The sequence below is a fragment of the Garra rufa genome, chromosome 7, assembly GCF_049309525.1.
Source record: "Garra rufa chromosome 7, GarRuf1.0, whole genome shotgun sequence".
NCBI lineage: Eukaryota > Metazoa > Chordata > Actinopteri > Cypriniformes > Cyprinidae > Garra > Garra rufa.
The window spans coordinates 18709266-18731445 of record NC_133367.1 but is presented as its reverse complement, the minus strand read 5'-3'; the positions used below and the strand labels follow the sequence as shown (position 1 = coordinate 18731445).

Sequence of the window (22180 nt, the reverse complement as noted above, 5' to 3'; positions counted from 1 at the left end):
GAAAATGTTTTTGAGTTGCTACAAGATTGTGTGAAGATTAAGAACGGGGATGGTCACACATCCCAGCTGAAATAAAACTGCTAAAACCAGCCTAGGCTGGTTGGTTGGTTTTAGGTGGTCATAGCTGGTCAGCAGGCTAGTTTTAGAGGGGTTTTGGCCACTTTTCCAGCCTGGCCAGGCTGGTGAGGCTGGGAGACCAGCTTAAAACAGCTACTTCCAGCTTAAACCAGCTAACACCAGCCAACCAAGCTGTTTTTTTCAGCAGGGTCACTGGTGTGTTTCAAAACAGCCTATAAAAAAAGTGAATATTTAGAAACCAGAATATTACAAGTTCACTCAGTGTATGTTGATAGGATATTCTCAACAAAACACTTGATTTGAGGAACCAAATGAGAACGTTCCGGGAACATTCCCTGTAGGTTCTCTTTTTAATAACCTGCAGGAAACATTCCTGGAATGTTCCCCTAACCTAAAGAGAACGTTCCAGGAACGTTCCCCTAACCTAAAGGGAGCGTTCTATTTACGTTAAGAAAACTTTCCTGGCTAACCAACAGGGAACGTTCTGGGAACCAAAAACTAATGTTCCCGGAATGTTCCCAAGAACGTTCCCTGTTGGTTAGCCAGGAAAGTTTTCTTAATGTAAATAAAACCAAAAATCCTTAGCTGGGCATGTCTGTAAAAAAACATTTTTAAGTTGCAACAAGATTGTATGAAGATTAAGAAAGTTTTGTCACATATCCCTGCTGAAAAAAAACTGCTAAAACCAGCCTAGGCTGGTTGGCTGGTTTTAGCTGGTCAGCAGGCTGGTTTTAGAGGGGTTTTGGCCACTTGTTTCCCATTTGGGGAACCAAATAAGAACATTCCCTGTAGGTTCTCTTTTTAATAACCTGCAGGAAACGTTCCTGGAATGTTTTTTGTGAGAAAGGGAGGCTAATCTCTGAGCGGGGAGGAACCAGAATGCGTGCTGGTTTGAAATATTTACATGTTACTTCATAAATTCCACTCATAGTGTGAATAACTTCCACAGTTACCTGTTACTAATGCGTTAGCCAGCTCAAAAAGGCAGAGTCACGTGACTAGCCTGCGTCTGAATAGAATAACAGCCCTTCCCCCAAATGACACACAGACACACTGCCTGCGAGTGTAAACTGAGCAGTTTTACACACACTCTAAACTGCTTTGGACTTGGTACCTTGTATACACAAATTACATAAATTCTTACAGTAAAATATTAGCTTTAGCATTCCTACAAACAAATGATTGATGTATATCTGCGGCCTGCAGCAACAGATGCTGTTGCGCAAGACTTTGCAATGATCCGTCATGCGTTTACTCCTGGAAAAAAAAAACTCTCAAAAGTCAGTACTTTTCCATACTTAAAGGTCTTGTGTGTTTTCACCCCAAACACTCCTCCCTCTGTTCCTCAAATCCCACCCCATCCTGCCCTCGACTGCTCAAAGAGGACTTGTTTTGGGATCCATAACTATTACTGTTCAGATCCAAGCGAAGGGGCTCAGATAACACTGGCGTCTTCCACGATAGGATGATGCTAATATGACGGGCCGTCATCAACGGCCATTTTAAAGGCTTCCTGATTTCTGATTGGCTGATGCTTTGGCTAATCAGGTTAGTGTGTGACAGCAGGAATGTCTGTTTGTGCTCTGAGAGGAGTCAAAATACCTCTCTTCCACACTTCTTGGTGTTACACAAGCAGCGTTTGGCACCAAAACGTGTTATGGGGCAAAATATTAAAAAGAAGGAAAGGGGATGGTGTCGAATGGCACTAAAATTAGCAGCGTTCCAATAAGCTTGTTGCAACAGGCTGAGGTTTATTTACTCAATGGCATATAGTTAGCTAAGGGGTGTGTCAGTGTGCGGGTGGATCTGGTTGCACAGAAACAGTTAGAAAAGCTGCAAATGTCTTCATTTCAAGCCTCAGGCTTTGGTTTAGTCTTTGTGTATTTGTAGTAGCTCTTAATGTAAAAACTTATTCTTAAATGAGAAGAGGATGATTTTGTAGTAACAGTTGTACTGAAACTAATTTGTGCATGTGTGTGTGTGTGTGTTAAAGATAGAAAAGTATGTAAGCAGTCCAAAAGTTTGAGAACACTAGTAAAATGATTCAATTTTGCATTTTTATTTCATTACCAATCATATGTGTCTCTGGACCACAAAACCAGTCTTAAGTAGCACGGGTTTATTGGTAGCAGTAGCCAAAAATAGATTGTATGTAAATTATAGATTTTTCTTTTATGCCAAAAATCATTAGGATATCAAATAAAGATTGTGTTCCATGAAGATATTTTGTCAATTTCATACTGTAAAAATTTTTGATTAGTAATATGCATTGCTTAGAACTTCATTTGGACAACTTAAAAGGCGATTTTCTCTTTTTTTTTTTTTTTTTTTTTGTGCACCCTTAGATTCCAGATTTTTAAAAAGTTATCTCGGTCAAACATTTCACTATCATAACAAATCATACATCAATGGAAAGCTTATTTATTTATCTTTTAGGTGGTGTATAAATCTCAATGTCAAGAAATTGACCCTTATGACTAGTTTTTTGTGGTCCAGGGTCACATATTATAACCATAGCATTCCAGTTTAAACTGAATTCATTTTTGTATCTTTTATGTCGATTTTAAATGTGTATTAGTGATGACTGTGAATCTAGTGCAGAGATTCCCCAACTTTTTACTATTTAAGGCCAAAAATCACACTTAATTGAGAACTGCGAGTTGAAATGTTGCATTATATCTAAAGGTAACATCGTATTTTAATGTTAAAAGTTTATATCCGCCAATTCTGAGAAAAAAATGTCTGAATTGCAAGTTAATAATCCCACAGTTTTGAGAAAAAAAGTGAAAATTGCATGTTTATATCCAGCAGTTCTGAGAAAAGAAGTCCCAGTTGCAAGTTTATATCCACCAATTCTGAGAAAATAAGTCCAAATTGTGAATTTATACCCAGCAATTCTGACTCTAACAAGCAATTGTGAGTTTATCCCACAATTTTGGAAAAAAAAAAAAAAAACTCAGAATTGCGAGATATAAATTCACAAATGCAAGAGTCACAATTGTGAGTTTATATCCCACAATTGTCAGTTTATATTCACAGTTTTGAGAAAAAAGTCGCAATTGCGAGTTTATATCACTATCAATTCTCAAAATGGTGTGACGCAAACTGGCAACTTTTAACTGCGAGTTATGAAGTCAGAATTGTTTATATTTGCAGTTTTTGAGAAAAAAAGTCAGAATTCCAAGTTTATATCCCACATTTCTGACTTTATAACTCGCAATTGTTTTTATATTCACAGTTTTAAGAAAAAAAGTCAGAATTGTGATTTTATATCCCACATTTCTGACTTTATAACTCGCAATTGCGAGTTTATATTTGAAGTTTTGAGAAAAAAAGTCAGAATTGTGAGTTTATATCTCACAGTTTTGAGAAAAAAGTGAGAATTGCAAGTCTATATCCCGCAATTCTGACTTCATAACTCGCAATTGCGATTTTATATCTCGCAACACTGACTTTATTTCTTGCAATTGCAAGTTTATATCTGTCAACTCTGAGAAAATAAGTCAGAATTGTGAGTTTATATCTGACAATTCTGAGAAAATAAGTCCAAAATGTGAATTTATGTCCCGCAATTCTGACTATATAACTTGCAATTGCGAGTTTATATTTGCAGTTTTGAGGAAAAAAAGTCAGAATTGCGAGTTTATATCTCACAGTTTTGAGAAAAGTCAATTGCGAGTTTATATCTCACAGTTTTGAGAAAAAAGTCAGAATTGCAAGTTTATATTACTATCAATTCTCACAATGGCGTGGTGCAAACTGGCAATTATGACTTTTAACTCAGAATTATGAAATATATACTCACACATGTGAATTAATAAAGTCAGAATTGCGAGTTTATATCCTGCAGTTTTGAGAAAAAAAGTCAAAATTGTAAGTTTAAATCCCCCAATTCTAACTTTATAACTCGCAATTGCGATTTTATATCTCGCAATACTGACTTTATTTCTTGCAATTGTGAGTTTATATCTGGCAATTCTGAGAAAAAAAGTTAAAATTGCAAGTTTATATCACTATCAATTCTCAAAAGGGCATGATACAAATCGGCAGTTATGATTCTTAAATATATACTTACAACTGCAAGTTATAAAGTCAGAATTGTGAGTTTATATTTGCAGTTTTAAGAAAAAAGTCCGAATTGCGAGTTAATATCCCACAATTCTGAGAAAAGAAGTCAGAATTGCGAGTTTATATCGTGCAGTTTTAAGAAATAAGTCAAAATTGCGATTTTATATCTCGCAATACTGACTTTATTTCTTGCAATTGCGAGTTTATATCTCGCAATACTGACTTTATTTCTTGCAATTGCGAGTTTATATCTGGCAATTCTGAGAGAAAAAGTTAGAATTGTGAGTTTATATCTCAAAATTCTCAAATTGGCATGATACAAACTGGCAATTCTGACTTTCAACTCAGAGTTCTAAAGTATAAACTCACAATTGTGAGTTCTAAAGTCAGAATTGTGAGTTATGCAGCCAGAATTGAGAGATCTAAATTTTCTTTGAATTGTCAATTCACAGTTGCAAGTGTCAAATTTGCAATTGCGAGATAGGCCTGATTGACTTTAAATAATGGTGATGATCATAACAAAGCATGTTTCCTGTGGAAGATATAACAGATGAGTCATTTAGAGAACGCCTTGAATATCTTGGAACCACCAAAAATAACACAGACGCTGTCCTGTTAGCAAAACCATTTACATTAAAACCAGTTAGCAAGCAGTAATGCACTAAAATGTGTCGATTTACTTTACAGGTGCAAAGAAAATGTACTGCAGTCATGATTTACCTGTGTTTTGTTTATGTGAAAGCTGCTCTCTCAGCGCTACAGGGTGTTGTGGTTTGTTACCAGTATTGCTATATGTGGTTGCTAAAATGCTCTGAGGGTTTTTAGCATGTTGCTACATGGTTTTATGTGGTTTTTAGCTCACATGGCTCAGGCCAAATCAAACTAAATATGAGAAACTGTAACAATGATGCTTCCCTTTATCACTGCCTAGGAAAACACCTAGAAATATTAAGGATTCACCTAACATGACGTTCATGCCGTCAGATTGTCTTCTCGGAATCAAAATGGTTCATTTATAGAAGTGAGAATCACATCCATAAAATGACATCAACCGTAACTGCAGCTGGGTACAAAGTCACAGAGGGAGAACCCAAAATGGCAGTGTTGACGTCAGGACAGTGCTATTGTTAACTAAAACTAATACTAAAACTAAAACTATTAAACCTGTGAAAATTACAAAAAATGTTTTTTGGTTATTAAAATAAAATAAAAAATAAAACATGCAAAATAAATGAAAATGAATAAAAAAAAAATGAAAACAAATGAATAAATTAAATTAAATACAATAAAAATGTAGTTAAAAATAAATAAAATAAATAAAAAACAATAAATAAAATAGATCAAATGAAATATAAAATAAAATATGAAAAAATTAACAAATTAAATTAAACATCAAAAATACATAAAATGTAATAAAATAGAATAAAAAATAAAATTAAATTAAAATTAAATTAAATTAAAAGATCAAATTAAATAGATAAAATAAAATAAATGACAAATGAAAAAACTATTTAATAAAATATAAAATAAAACATGAAAAATAAATAAAATACAATAAAATAAAATAAATGAAAAAAATAAGACGTGGAAAATGAATAAAATGTAATAAAATAAATAAACAATTAAATTAAAATAAATATAAAATAAAACATGAAAAATAAATCAAATAGAATAAAATAAAATAAATGAAAAAAATAAAAGAATAAAACATGTAAAATGAATAAAATAAAATAGAATTTATTAAAATAAAAAATTAAAAAATTAAATAAAATAAAAAATGAAAAAAATAATTAAATACAATATAATAAAATTAAATTAAATATATAAAATAAAATATTAAATTAAATAGAATAAAATTAAATAAATGACGAATAAAAAAATAAAATGAAATAAACAAAATAATAAGATATAATAAAATAAAATGGATAAAATAAAATCATTGACAAACCAAAAATTCAATACAATAAAATATAAAATAATAAAATAAATGAAAAAATAAGACGTGGAAAATGAATAAAATGTAATAAAATAAATAAACAATTAAATTCAAATAAATATAAAATAAAACATGAAAAATAAATCAAATAGAATAAAATAAAATAGAATTTATTAAAATAAAAAATGAAAAAATTAAATAAAATAAAAAATGAAAAAAATAATTAAATACAATATAATAAAATTAAATTAAATATATAAAATAAAATATTAAATTAAATAGAATAAAATTAAATAAATGACGAATAAAAAAATAAAATGAAATAAACAAAATAATAAGATATAATAAAATAAAATGGATAAAATAAAATCATTGACAAACCAAAAATTCAATACAATAAAATATAAAATAATAAAACATGAAAAATAAATAAAATATTAAATTAAATAAATGATGAATAAAAAATAAAATGAAATAAACAAAATAATAAGATACAATAGAATAAAATAAATAAAATGTATAATATATATAATATGACAAAGATTAAATTAAATAAATTTAATTAAATATGAAATAAAGGAAAAACAACATATTAAAGATATAAAATAAAATATGAAAACATTAAAACTAGAAATGCTGCATTGGCAACTAACTGAAATAAAATAAGTTTAAATTGAAGTAAAAAGTTAAAAGAAAAAAAAAGTTGATAAAATATAAATGTTTTTTAATATGTAAAAAAATAATATATATTATAATATAATATGTATATTATAATAAAATATACAAACACATCTGATAAAAAATTATTCTAAAAATACAAAAATAAAAGCTCTTTCAAAATAATAATAATAAATACTACAAAAATAAACAACTATTGATGTTCGTAACAATATGGCCCAATGCCAGGGCTTTTTTTTTTTACTTACAGTGTAACACAGCTTCAGGAAAACCAGGCCTATTGCAATGTATAAAGGCTACATTCTTGGATATCTGTTTCATTTAAAGTCATATAAAAGGTTTTAATCAGTGTCCATCCTAAACCATTACTCTCGAATTCAATAAGAAGATATTTAAGAGGGGATGCCCAAAGGTCAACAATCTCTTCCTCTTTGACAATGAAAACCCCCATTTTACTTTCAAAAGCTGCTGCAGTCCCGTTGATCAAACCCCAGTGCTCCATCCACTCCAGGCTGACAGAGACCAATCACAGGCATGAAATGGGGCGGTTTCACAGCGCATGATTTGCTCAATATTGGGTGTAGGAGGCACTTTATTGTCAGAGATGTCTGTGAAGGAGAGGATATAGAGGGAAAGGGAGCGTACAACATGAAGCGCAGCCTTTAGGCCTGTTAGGAGATTAAGCTACATGCGAGAGGAAGAGAGCGGGCCAGCGGGAGGGAGAGAGTCGATTGGGATTGAGTGTTCTCTTATATCATTATCTCGCTGAATAATCCTGCTCGCAGCGTCTTTGGCAGCGGGGGAAGGGAACGGACACACATTCACAGTCTGTGGGTCGTGCCTTCACCTTATCAATGCTGCTTTTGTTGCTGCTATTTTAGAAAAACAGATCTGGTTTAGTGTTTGATGACTAACTACTAACATGAGAACATTCTATAAAATGAAAAATGATTAAACACTAAGGTAAATTTGCCCATGCTGAAAGAAAACCAGCTCAAACCAGTCATGTTTGGCTGGTTTAAACTGGTCTGTCAGTCTGGCAAATCTGTTTTCGGCTTGTTTTAGCTGGTTGGTCAGCTAGTCTCCCAGCCTGCAAACCAGATACAGCCACAGCTTAGACTGGTTTCAGCTGTTCTGGGTTTTTTTTGTGTGTGTAGTTAGCAGCTCATTTAGCTATAATAATTCTCACAATGTAGCGCTAACTGCTAATGAACTGTTAAAAATGTATATTGAACACTCTTTTTAGCTGTGATTATATTCACAATGTAGCCTTAAATGGTGCTAACTGCTAATTTGCTGCAAAAATGTATCTTGAACGCTGTGTGAGTCACTTTTGGTAAAAGTGTCTGTCAAATACATAAATGTAAATGATTTTAGTTCAACTACCCAGCGCAACAGAAAAAAATTACTGAGATAAGCAAAAAAGTACATATTTATGGCTAAAAAATGTAGTTAGCAACTATTTTAGCAATAATAAATCTCACGATGTAGCGCTAACTACTAATGAACTGCTAAAAATGTGTCTTGAATGGCCTATGAAACACTTTTGGTAAAAAATAAGCAAAGGTACATATTTATGGCAAAAAAATTTAGTTAGCAACTCCTTTAGCTATAATAATTCTCACAATGCAGCGCTAACTGCTAATGAACTGTTAAAAATGTATATTGAATGGCCTATGAGTCACTTTTTGTAAAAGTGCCTGTCAAATACATTAATGTAAATAATTTTAGCGCAACAACTACTCAGTGCGAACGATAAAGTTACTGAGGTAAGCAAAAAGGTACATATTTATGGCTAAAGAATGAAGTTAGTAACTCCTTTAGCTATATTAATTCTCACAATGTAGTGCTGCTAACTGCTAATGAACTGCTAAAAATGTATCTTGAATGGTGTATGAGACACTTTTGGTAAAAAGGTAAGCAAAACGGTACATATTTATGGCTAAAACATGTAGTTAGCAACTCCTTTAGCTGTGATTATACTCACAGTGTAGCCTTAAATGGCGTTAACTGCTAATGAACTGCTAAACATGTATCTTGAATGCTCTGTGAGTCACTTTTAGTAAAAGTGTCTGTCAAATACAGAAATGTAAATGATTTTAGCGCAACAACTACCCAGCGCAACAGAAAAAAGTACTGAGATAAGCAAAAAGGTACATATTTATGGCTAAAGAATGTAGTTAGCAACTCCTTTAGCTATAATAAATCTCACAATGTAGTGCTAACTGCTAATGAACTGCTAAAAATGTGCCTTGAATGACCTATGAGACAATTTTGGTAAAAAGGTAAGCAAAAAGGTACATATTTATGGCTAAAAAATGTAGTTAGCAACTCCTTTAGCTGTGATTATACTCACAATGTAGCCTTTAATGGCGCCAACTGCTAATGTACTGAAAAACTGTATCTCGAATGCTCTGTGAGTCACTTTTAGTAAAAGTGTCTGTCAAATACATTAATGTAAATGATTTTAGTTCAACAACTACCCAGTTCAAACTAAAAAGTTACATATTTACGGCTAAAGAATGTAGTTAGCAACTCCTTTAGCTATAATAAATCTCACAATGTAATAGCGCTAACTGCTAAAAAATGCTTCTCGAATGCCCTATGAGACACTTTTGGTAAAAGTGTCTGTCAAATACATAAATGTAAATTATTTTAGCGCAACAACTACCCAGTGCGAACAAAAACGTTACTGAGGTAATCAAAAGGTACATATTTACGGTTAAAGAATGTAGTTAACAACTCCTTTAGCTATAATAATAGCGTTAACTGCTAATGAACTGGTAAAAATGTATCTTGAATGGCCTTTGAGTCACTTTTGGTTAAATATAGTTAAATTACGTTTATCATGGTTAAACTATGGTAACCACAAATTAACCATGGTTTTGCTACACTAACCATGGTTTAACCACGGTATTTATACTAAAACTCTGGCTGTATAAATCAATACGCCAAAAATCATGGTTACTACACTTTATACTATAATAAATTGGTCAATTTTCATAAAGCTAACTGCTAAAGAACTGCTAAAACCGTAGCTTGAATACACCACAAGTCACTTTGGATAAAAATGTTTGTCAAACACATAATGTAAATGATTTCCAACAATGTCTATGCAGCACAAACAAGAAAAGGTTACTGAATTAAACAATTATATATTATGGCAAAATTATGTAGTAAGCCACTTCTCTAGCTGTATTATAGCCTACTCACAATGTAGCATAGCCTTAAATGGCACTAACTGCTAATAAACTGCTAAAAAGTCACTAAAGATAAAAATGTCTGTCAAATATACAAATGTAGATGTAAACATCAATGACTTTAGCGCAACAACATCTATGCAGCATTAACAAAGGTTACTGATTTAAGGTATATATGTGTAGCGTTAACTGCTAATTAAATGTTAAGAATGTATCTTTAACACAAAAGCATCTTTATACATATACAAAGTGACTCAAAGTGCGTTTAAGATACACTGTTAGCTGTTTATTAGCAGTTAGCGCAATACCATTTGAGGCTATGCTACATAATGAATATAATTACAAGTAAATCAGTTGCTACACTACACTCTTTAGCTAAAAGTAGGTACCTCACCTCTCCAAACAACCTTTTTCAAGCCATTCGCAGAAAAAGTCTTGCTTTCTAAACTTTCTAAAATGCTTTGTTTTTAAAGTACACACTTTAAACACTGCAGGATGATTCAGTGTTTGACTTCTGATGGTGTTAAAGCACTCTGGATCATGACAACGCGCTAGTTTGTATTGATAACTGGCTCGGCCTGTCAAACAGTTATGAGTCAGTCTGACAGGCCTCTGGTCTTGCATGCCACGACATGTCATTAAAGAGAAAAATAGGGTGTGATTGTGCGCCTCTTCCACTGAGAGTTTACACCACAGGTCACAGATTTGTTTCTATAGCAAAGGCCTTTGAGACGAGCCCATCCCCCACAAAACACACACACAGACACATGCACCCAGCACTCAACTGTAGCTAGGCTCTTGAGCATTTAAAGGTATAGCGCGCAATTTAGTTTGCATGTAAAGTTTTGCTGTAGCATTAGACTATGCAGATTGCATTTCCCTGACCTGACCACTGTTAGAACAATTACATCTACAATTGATGTCTTGGTTTAAAGTTTTACATGCAACCAAACAACAGCTTATTAATCGTTAGTCTTAATTGTGGCTTGGTTTGCCCATAATTTGTTTTTATTCAATAATTTTTAGCACATACAATATTGTTTACAAATATATGTTTTTAATTTGACCATTAAAAACAATGCTAAATTACAACATTCCATAAATGCAATGTTATTTTAGTATCAAGATACTGTGGTAATTTTTAAATTTGTTTTTATTTTTATATTTCTCAATTTATTTGCATTGTTGTGCTTTTTCCTTTTTATTAGTTTTTTTTTTTTATTTCCCATTTTAGTTCTACCTAACATTTTAGTAACTTTGTTGTGTGTTGTCATTTTATTCTTTTTTGATTTCACATTTAAGTTCTAGCTAACGTTTTAGTAACTTTTTGCATTTCGTCATTTTTATTCATTTTTTATTTTCGATTTTAGTTCTAGCTAACGTTTTAGTAACTTTGTTGTGCATTTTGTAATTTTTGTTAGTTTTTATTTCCAATTTTAATTCTAGCTAACGTTTTAGTAACTTTGTTGTGCATTTTGTCAAATTTTTTTGTTTTTTATTTCTCATTTCAATTGTAGCTAACGTTTTCGTAACTTTTTTGTGTTGTCATTTTATTAGTTTTTTTATTTCGCATTTTAATTCTAGCTAATGTTTGAGCAACTTTGTTGTTCGTTTTGTCATTTTTGTCAGTTTTTTCATTTCCCATTTTAATTCTAGTTAACGTTTCAGTAACTTTTTTTATTATCATTTTTATTAGTTTTTTTATTTCGCATTTTAATTCTTACTTAAGTTTTAGTAACTTTGTTGTGCATTTTGTCATTTTTATTAGTTTTTTATTTTGCATTTTAATTCTAGTTAACGTTTTAGTAACTTTGTTGTGCTTTGTCATTTTTATTAGTTTTTTATTTCACATTTTAATTCTTACTTAAGTTTTAGTAACTTTGTTGTGCGTTTTGTCATTTTTATTCATTTTTAATTTTGCATTTTAATTCTAGCTAATGTTTTAGTAACTTTGTTGTGCGTTGTCATTTTTATTAGTTTTTTATTTCACATTTTAATTCTAGATAACATTTTAGTAAGTTTTTGCGTTTCGTCATTTTTATTAGTTTTTTTATTTCCCATGTTAATTCTAGCTAATGTTTGAGCAACTTTGTTGTTCGTTTTGTCATTTTTGTTATTTTTTTCATTTCCGATTTTAATTCTAGCTAACGTTTCAGTAACTTTGTTGTGCGTTGTAATTTTTATTCGTTTTTTATTTCACATTTTAATTCTTACTTAAGTTTTAGTAACTTTGTTGTGGGTTTTGTCATTTTTATTAGTTTATTATTTTTTCCCATTTTAATTCTAGCTAACGTTTTAGTAATTTTGTTGTGCGTTTTGTCCCATTTCAATTGTAGCTAACGTTTTTGTAACGTTACGGACGTTTTTTGTGTTGTCTTTTTTTCTCATTTTAAATCTAGCTAACGTTTTAGTAACTTTTTGCATTTAGTCATTTTTATTAGTTTTTTATTTCCCATTTCAATTCTAGCTAACGTTTTCGTAACTTTGTTGTGGGTTTTGTCATTTTTATTAGCTTTTATTTCCCATTTGTGTTGTCATTTTTATTTGCTTTTTATTTTGCATTTTAATTCTAGCTAACGTTTTAGTAACTTTGTTGTGGGTTTTGTCATTTTTATTAGCTTTTATTTCCCATTTCAATTGTAGCTAACGTTTTCGTAACTTCTTTTGTGTTGTCATTTTTATTCACTTTTTATTTAGCATTTTAATTCTAGCTAACATTTTAGCAACTTTTTGCGTTTCATCATTTTTATTAGTTTTTATTTTCGATTTTAGTTCTAGCTAACGTTTTAGTTATTGTTTTAAAAACTTTGTTGTGCGTTTTGTCTTTTTTATTCGTTTTTTTATTTCTCATTTCAATTCTAGCTAACGTTTTAGTAACTTTGTTGTGGGCTTGTCATTTTTATCTGTTTTTTATTTCTGATTTTCAACAAAGTGAAAAGCATTTTGTAATTTTTATTCTGATTTGTTTCTATAGCAAAGCCCTTTGAGAGAAGCCCATCCCCCACAAAACACACACACATCCACCCAGCACTGAACTGTAGCCAGGCTCTTAGGCATTTAAAGGTATAGCGCACATTTTAGTTTGCATGTAAAGTTTTACTGTAGTATTACACTGTGCAGATTGTATTTCCCTGACCTGACCACTGTTGGAACGATCTATAATTGATGTCTTGGTTTAAAGTTTTACATGCAACCAAACAACAACGAATTAGATGTCAGTCTTGACTGGGGCATGTTTTGTTTTAATTTGCTTTTAATTAATAATTTGAAGCACATAAAATACATTAATCATGCACAATAGCAAGAGAAATGGCTATTAAATAGAGTCAGTGTTCATGCAGTGCTAACTTTCATAGGCATTTCAGTATATAAACATGAAGTACTTTTATAAAAGCTAAAGAAAAGGAGAACGAGGCATGCATGGAGAGCCAGGTTTGAGAATCTTGTGTTTACTAAAGTTCCAGCTTGACTGTTAGCAGTCGTTATCCTGTTTGCCCCCTCCTCCCACCATCAGTGTCACATGATCTAGATCTGCTTCTTCGGAACCTGAATCTTCCTTATTTGAGAGTTTCGAATTCTAATTCTACATTTCCTTTCATAATGGTTACCCAAAATGTCACTTGCATAATGTATTTGGCCTGAAAGACTGATCTTTTTTTATTAACTTTGACAAGAAAGAGTATTCCATGCAGTTTCTGAATCAGCATGAGGTCATTATAATTATACGTGAATTATAAACATGATGCAAGCCACTGCCCAGGCTTGTCATGCCACCTGCCCATTTACAGAATGGGAGAGGCCTTTTTTAGCAGTGATCTAAATGTTATATCATATTTATTTTACAGTATGAGTTTGGTATTAAACCACTTTGTTTACTGATTAACTCCTCCGCCAACCTCGATAACAAGCCACAACACATATTTGATCTAACACCTTAAGCTCTGGTCCAAAGGGCAGCTTTGCCTCATTTGATGCAAGTCCAGTCCCAAAATCTTGTTCCTGGCATGAAGTGTTTAATCTTGAACCAGTTGGATAATGTGCATGAGTCTGAATAGAGCAACTGAGGTAAAAAGTTCAATGCACTGCACTAGGAAAGTGGTCTTTCATTAGGGTTTAAAGGAAAGTGTGCATTCTTAGGTGCTGTTACTGGTCACCACTGGTTTTCTTAAACAATTTTGACTACTAACAAGAATAAAATTCATGAAATCTGAATGCTCAAGATAGCTGTTTTTACATTTCTTTACATTCGTTTTACTGAATGAATGAAAAACAATCATATACTAAAATATAAAAATAATCATACAATTTATAGTATTTGTTATACTCCTCTTTATTTGTGCAAATTGCATTACATTACATTAAAAACAATGCTAAATTACAACATTCCAAAACACAATGTTATTTTAGTAACTAAACTACTACTACTGTTGTAGGTTTCTAGTAATATTTTGAGTGTTTATAATTTATTTTATGTATTTGTAGTTAATATTTTAGTAAATTTGTCGTGTGTTTTGTCATTTTGACTGTTTTTTTTTTTTTTCATTTTTTCATTTCTCATTTTAATTCTAGCTAACGTTTAAGTAACTTCCGTTGTGCGATTTGTCATTTTTATTAGTTTTTTATTTCTCATTTTAATTCTAGCTAACGTTAAAGTAACTTCTGTTGCGCATTTGTTATTTTTATTAGTTTTTTTATTTCTCATTTTAACGTTATATTAACTTTGTTGTGTTTTGTAATTTTTATTAGTTTTTTTATTTCTCATTTTAATTCTAGCGATCGTTTAAGTAACTCCTGTTGTGCATTTGTGCGATTTGTAATTTTTATTAGTATTTTTATTTCTCATTTTAATTCTAGCCATCGTTTAAGTAACTTCTGTTGTGCATTTGTAATTTTTATTAGTTTTTTTATTTCTTATTTTATTACTAGCTAACGCTTTAGTAACTTTATTGTGTTTTGTATTTTTATTCAATTTTTATTTCAAATTGTCATTCTAGCTAACTTTAAAGTAACCTCTGTTGTGCGTTTTTGTCATTTTTATTGTTTTTCATTTCTCATTTTAATAATAGCTAACGTTTTAGTAACTTTGTTGTGAATTTTGTCCTTTTTTATTTTTATGATTTCTCATTTTAATTCTAGCTAACGTTTAAGTAACTTCCGTTGTGCGATTTGTCATTTTTATTAGTTTTTTATTTCTCATTTTAATTCTAGCTAACGTTAAAGTAACTTCTGTTGCGCATTTGTTATTTTTATTAGTTTTTTTATTTCTCATTTTAACGTTATATTAACTTTGTTGTGTTTTGTAATTTTTATTAGTTTTTTTATTTCTCATTTTAATTCTAGCGATCGTTTAAGTAACTTCTGTTGTGCATTTTGTAATTTTTATTAGTTTTTTATTTCTTATTTTATTACTAGCTAACGCTTTAGTAACTTTATTGTGTTTTGTATTTTTATTCAATTTTTATTTCAAATTGTCATTCTAGCTAACTTTAAAGTAACCTCTGTTGTGCGTTTTTGTCATTTTTATTGTTTTTCATTTCTCATTTTAATAATAGCTAACGTTTTAGTAACTTTGTTGTGAATTTTGTCCTTTTTTATTTTTATGATTTCTCATTTTAATTCTAGCTAACGTTTAAGTAACTTCCGTCGTGCGATTTGTCATTTTTATTAGTTTTTTATTTCTCATTTTAATTCTAGCTAACGTTAAAGTAACTTCTGTTGCGCATTTGTAATTTTTATTAGTTTTTTTATTTCTCATTTTAACGTTATATTAACTTTGTGTTTTGTAATTTTTATTAGTTTTTTTATTTCTCATTTTAATTCTAGCGATCGTTTAAGTAACTTCTGTTGTGCATTTTGTCATTTTTATTAGTTTTTTTATTTCTCATTTTAACGTTATATTAACTTTGTGTTTTGTAATTTTTATTAGTTTTTTTATTTCTCATTTTAATTCTAACTAACGTTTAAGTAACTTCTGTTGTGCGTTTTGTCATTTTTATTAGTTATTTCTTATTTTAATTCTAGATAACGTTTAAGTAACTTCTGTAGTGCGTTTTGTCATTTTTATATTATTTTTTTATGTCCTATTTTAATTCTAGCTAATGTTTTGTGCATTTTTGTTGTGTATCACTTTTATTAGTTTTTTTAATGTCTATATAGTTTTTATGCATTTTTATTTTAGTTTTAGTTATTTTTATCAAGTTACTAAATAAGCTAAATATATATATATATATATATATATATATATATATATATATATATACATATAATGATAAAATCTAAAATGAATTGATTAATTTGAATTGTTTATTGATTAACAATCATGATTAAGAAGTTTTTTATGGGTTTAGATAGATCATACCACACAGTCAACTACTCTGAAAAACCATCTAAAAGTCTCTTTTCCTATTTCAGTAAAAGGTTTTTTTTTGTTTTTTTTTTTGTTTTTATCGGCAGTTAATGGGCTATAAATAAAGCCAGGGGAATTGAACACACAATACTGTGGGTTTGGCCCAGAGAAGTTGCACCACAATTATCTAACATGCAGTTGGCAAGCTGTGAAGGAAAGGGGCTGAACCTCTGCTGATCAAAACACTCAGGGCTCTATTCAGAAGAAAGATCTCATCTGAGCCATTTTGTTGAACCTTTTTTGCATTTTAATTGACTAGTGGGGCTTTAAATGTACTTATTAACACTGATATATTGTCATATACAAAGACTAGAGATGATCATAAGTATCATTGTGTGCCTTGAAAACGGAAACCCAATTAGTGACACAGATTATACGGTTTTATAGAGATGCTTTTGCACACACACACACACACACACACCTTGTCTCATGAGCTTTGCTATTGTTCTTGTGTCAGATCTCCATAACTTACTTGAAGGGTGTGTGTGTTGGAAAGAAGGTACTTAAATGTTACACAGGCATCATATTTCTGTTACGCATATCCTTTTTTCATGACAACAAAATATATAAATTAGTGTGTCATGAAAAAAAAAAAAAAAAATTATCTACTGTTCGGTTGTAAGATCATTACAAATGTAAACCATGCTAATAATGTGAATAAACATATTTGACAAGTCATTCTGTATGTTTTATAGCAAAGTGCAAAGTGTGTCCAAAATGAAGCGTAATAAAAAAAATATAGACAAAGTGTATCAAAATGTTCATTTATTATGAAAAAAACATTCACATAGGGTTTTGTTTTGCAGCACAAACCGCTGCTATGTTTGTCAAGAGCGATCAAATGAGCTCGATGGTGATTGGCTGCCTGGTCACACTCCTACTTTGGACCCTTTTCCCTCACTAGTCGTAACACATCACAGAACAAACAAACAAAGAAATGCCTCTCACATTGCAATCAACAGATTTTAAACGGTTCATAAAACCACCGAAGTGATGTAAACAAATATGTTACCTGTGGCAGGTGTCTAAATACAAGGTGCCACAGTGTCACAGAATTCTTTGAAGTCCCTTTGCATGAAGTCTTCGCTCTGCATCATGTCGTCCTCCGACGGGAAATACTGCATGCTTTCCTCTTGATCGAAGCTGAAGAAGGAAAATGGCTGGCACTGGTTCATCTGTCGTGCAAAAAAAGTGGGTGCCGAAGGCAAATCTGGACTGTCCAACAGTGCGCCTCTAGCGTTCTCTAGAACACCCAGGTATGAGTCCATATCTGCGAAATCCATTTCGCAGTCGGAGCCGCTGTCGGTGCCGACTGAGTCTGATCGCATGTGCATCATCTGGTATTTCTCATGCATGAGGAACTGGTTGGTGTTCCTGGGCGCTCTCATACCAGGCGCTCGGTTGCCTTGAACATTAGCGGGACGCAATGAGACCAGAGTGCCAGACCACCGAGCCAGTCTTGCTCGATTTCTGCGCATTTCTGGATAGTGCGCCCGTCTTCCTTGCCTCTTTCCCCATTTGTGCCATTTCTGTTTAGCGCCACCGCTGGCTCTCCTCGACTCGCTCTTGGGTTTTTCCGTCTCCTTAACGGGGGGTCTGTTGCTGTAGACCTCCCATTGGCATATCATGCCTCTTCCGCACATTTTCTCAGCGTCTAGCATCAGCTGTAGTGCGCTCTCACATAATCTGGAGGGCAACAAAGGCTGTTTCTTCTCGGGTTTTGGTTACTCGTGTGTCTCTACACGATTCACCCCTCAGTCGTCTACCTTTTTACAATCTTTTCCGATTTTTTCTTTGTCACTGGCTTTAGATGGCACATAGCCTGGCGCAGTGCCCTCTGTATAGGCAGCTTGACGCGTGTGTGGCTCTGATCTGAGACCAGTCACACCCCTCCACAGCCTTTCCGAGTAACCAGTGTCTTTTTTTTTCCTCAGGTTAAAAGCAAAATCGTTGACTAAATGTCTGAAGAGTGGAGAAATATGCTTGTAGTTTGTTTTAATTTGGATAAGTGCCAACAAACTACGGTTTCTCTCCGTCTCTGACTTGCGTCGATCTCGAAATGACAGTTGACATCTACAGAAATCCGCGTCTAGTGGGATATTTATACTGTTGGGGCGCGGCAAACGCCTTCGAAGGCATAGGGGAGTGAGGTATTCAAAATATGACTACAGTTTAATCTAACAACAACATATATAAATGCTAACTTAAGTTCATATTTATATGTTCTGAAACAAAAATCTCCTTTTACCTGAAGAGCCTCGACAACGCCGTTTTTTCGTATTTCACGAAGCTGGCCCCTCCGAGAACACGAATGGTTTGTTCCGTCTCGTCTCCGCGGGTGCTGTTCCAGGATCAGTTCCACTCACAATCCGCATCTCTTTAATGCCTAGACAAGAAAGTACAACCGTTCTTGGATCAGTTGAGAAACGTCACCACGACAAAGAGCGTGTATACGTGATGTATGTGAAAGATGTGAGGACAACAAACGAATGGCTGTTCTGTGAACGGTTGTTGTTATCTTTCAGTCGATATTTCCCAGTTCCCCTCCAGGCTTTTTATACCCAATCGCGCTTTTGTTTTCCTTATTAAGATATGAAATACTCTAAAATGCATACAAATAAATTTCTGTTCATGTTTTCATAACACGACTAAGATCCTCCGTCGATGTGGTGTTTGTTTAATCAAGTCCAAAAGGCGAACAATTGAAGCCGCCTGGACGGTTACCATTTTAGCGGAGACACCCACAAACAAAACAAAAAAATGCTTGCTTATGACATAACAGCACATATAAACACACTAGTCGCTGTGCCGGAAGAAGTGACACTTTTTCCATTCGACCAGCCTCGAAAAGCCTTTGAAAAAACAAAAGAGGTTGAAATGCAGTTGAGGGACTGATTTTCTGCTCGAGGAGCAGTGGAAAAGATGGTTGCCTTTATAAGACAGCCTGACATGAATAATTAAACAAATAATGAACGAGTGAATGCATTTAATGCATCGCACGAGTGAGCAAGAGTGAATGTATGAACGAGTGAATATAGATAGATAGATAGATAGATAGATAGATAGATAGATAGATAGATAGATAGATTATTATTAGTCATTTTTATTAGTTATTATCAGTATTAACATTTTTTAGAATATTTATAATAGTCAATTTATATACATACATATCATTTAAATGAATCGATTATAATCCGATTTACAGATTCGTTACCATATTTGCAATTTGTGATTATTTATTTAGAGTTTTATTTATGTTTAATGTATTGGTTACAATGTATTCCTTGTCTCTGAAGCCCCTAGAGGTGCATAAAGAAATTGCAGGGGTTTCGTGGGTTTGTGATGGGCAAAATGTGACACTATAATGCCAAAAGGTATTCTAATGAACAGGGTTGACTACTTTAGTCATTTCCATCAGTACAAATCTTCTAAGGAATTCTGTTCTTCTAATCTGTAATAAAGCCAAGTCCTAATCTCTGCTGAACACCTCTGGAGGGACTTTAAATGCACCAAAACTTACCAAACACCAATGACTTGTACATACACTACATGGTACAAAAGTATTGGCACGCCCCCTTCTTGTCGCAACAAATATGGAAACATACGTATTGCATTTAAATTGTATTTCCATCTCTCTTGCAACAGTTTCGGATTTGTCTAAAATGATTGTACCCAGACATACAAGTCATTGGTGTTTGGTGATGAGTTTGTAGCTCAACGTCTGCATTTGAAGTTCAGCTGGGATTATGACTTGGCTTTATGCAGGCCAGTCAAGTTCTTCCACATTGACTGAATCAATAATTTCTCTATGAACCTTGCCTCATAACCAGAGGCGTTGTCATGTTAGAATAGAAAAGAGTCTTGTCCAAACTGTTGCTATAAATTTAGAAGCACACAATTCCCTAGAATATCATTATATGCTTCAGCATTGAGATTTGTACTCATGGAAATTACTAAAATAGTCAAACTTGTTCATTAGAATACCTTTGGCAATATAGTTTATGTTATCTATGTATTTTGCATGTATGTATTTGTATATATGCATTGTTTTATAATAAAATCTTCGAAAGTATAGCTTTACTTTTACACAAAAACTAGTTGTTAAATCTATTATTCATTATATACACTACCAGTTAAGATTCACAAGATTCTCTTCTGCTCACCAAGACTGCATTTATTTGATCCAAAGTACGGTACAAACAGTAAAATAAATGTGAAATATTTTTACTATTTAAAATAATTGCTTTCAATTTGAATATATTTTATAAGTTATATAAGTTTTCAGCATCATTACTCCAGTCTTTAGTGTCACATGATCCTTCAGTAATCCTTTTGATATGCTGATTTACTGTTCAAGAAACATTTATTATTATTATTATTATTATTATTATTAATATATAAAACAGTTGATTGCATTTTTTCAGGATTCTTTGATGAATAGAAAGATCCAAAGATCAGCATGTATAATTTTTGTGGAAAGAAATGATAGAAATTAATACTTTTATTTAGCAAGGACGCTTTAAATTGACCAAAAGCGATGATAAAGACATTTATATTGTTGCCAAAGATTTCTATTTCATTTAAATGCTGTTCTTCTGAACTTTTTATTCATCAAAAAAACCTGAAACAAAATCTACTCAGCTGTTTTCAACATAATAATAATATTAAATGTTTTTTAAACAGCAAATCAGAATATTAGAATGATTTCTGAAGGATAATGTGACTGGGGAATGATGCTAAAAATTCAGCTTTGAAAGCACAGGAATACATTACATTTTAAAATATATTCAAATAGAAAACAGTTATTTTAAATGATAAAAATATTTCAAAATTGTACTGTTTTTGCTGTACTTTGAAACGAATAAATGCGCAGGCTTGGTGAGCAGAAGAGACTTTGAAAAAAACATTAAAAATCTTACTGTTCAAAAACTTTTGATTCATATTATGTATTAAAAGATAGTTATTAATAGTACAAATATTTTAACATTTTACAGTTTTTTCTGTACTTGCGATCAAATAGATGCAGGTTTGGTGAGCAGAAAAACTTTTAAAAAACATTAAAAACCTTTTGACTGGTAGTGTATATTAAAAGATTAGACCATTTTCATTTTTGAAATCACAGAAAAAAATTATATATATATATATATATATATATATATATATATATATATATATATATATATTCAAATAGAAAGCAGTTATTTTAAATAGTAAATATATTTTAACATTTACTGTTTTTGCTGTACTTTGAATTAAATAAATGCAGGCTTGGTGAGCAGAAGAAACTTCTTTAAAAAACAATAAAATCTTACTGTTCAAAAACTTTTGATTCGTAGTGTATATTTAAAGATTAGACCATTTTCATTTTTGAAATCACAGGAATAATAATAATAATAATAATAATAATAATATATATATATATATATATATATATATATATATATATATATATATTCAAATAGAAAGCAGTTATTTTAAATAGTAAAAATATTTTAACATTTTACTGTTTTTGCTGTACTTTGAATCTAATAAATGCAGGCTTGCTGAGCAGAAGAGACTTCTTTAAAAAACATTAAAAATGTTACTGGTCAAAAACTATTGACTGGTAGTGTATATTAAAACTTTAGACTATTACATTTAATAGAAGCGTGTACTTCATGAAACAAATAGTGTAATTTTAATGAACTGATGGTGACAGAATTAATATCTATGATTGCAGTAGTAAGTTTGAATAGTAACATCCTCATGCGGTAGAGGGCGATAAATCCCTAAGTGTTTGTGAGAACCGCGGTGTGTGAGAAATACGAGAAGGCG

General features: G+C 31.6%; 1 protein-coding gene across 1 annotated transcript; it reads right to left on the bottom strand.

Moving 5' to 3' along the window:
- Positions 1–17114: 17114 nt before the first annotated feature.
- LOC141339015 (uncharacterized) lies at positions 17115–18446 on the bottom strand. Its single transcript, XM_073844631.1, has one exon. It carries the CDS (start codon positions 18025–18027, stop codon positions 17392–17394), a length of 636 nt encoding a protein of 211 aa, XP_073700732.1. The 5' UTR covers positions 18028–18446; the 3' UTR covers positions 17115–17391.
- Positions 18447–22180: the final 3734 nt, after the last annotated feature.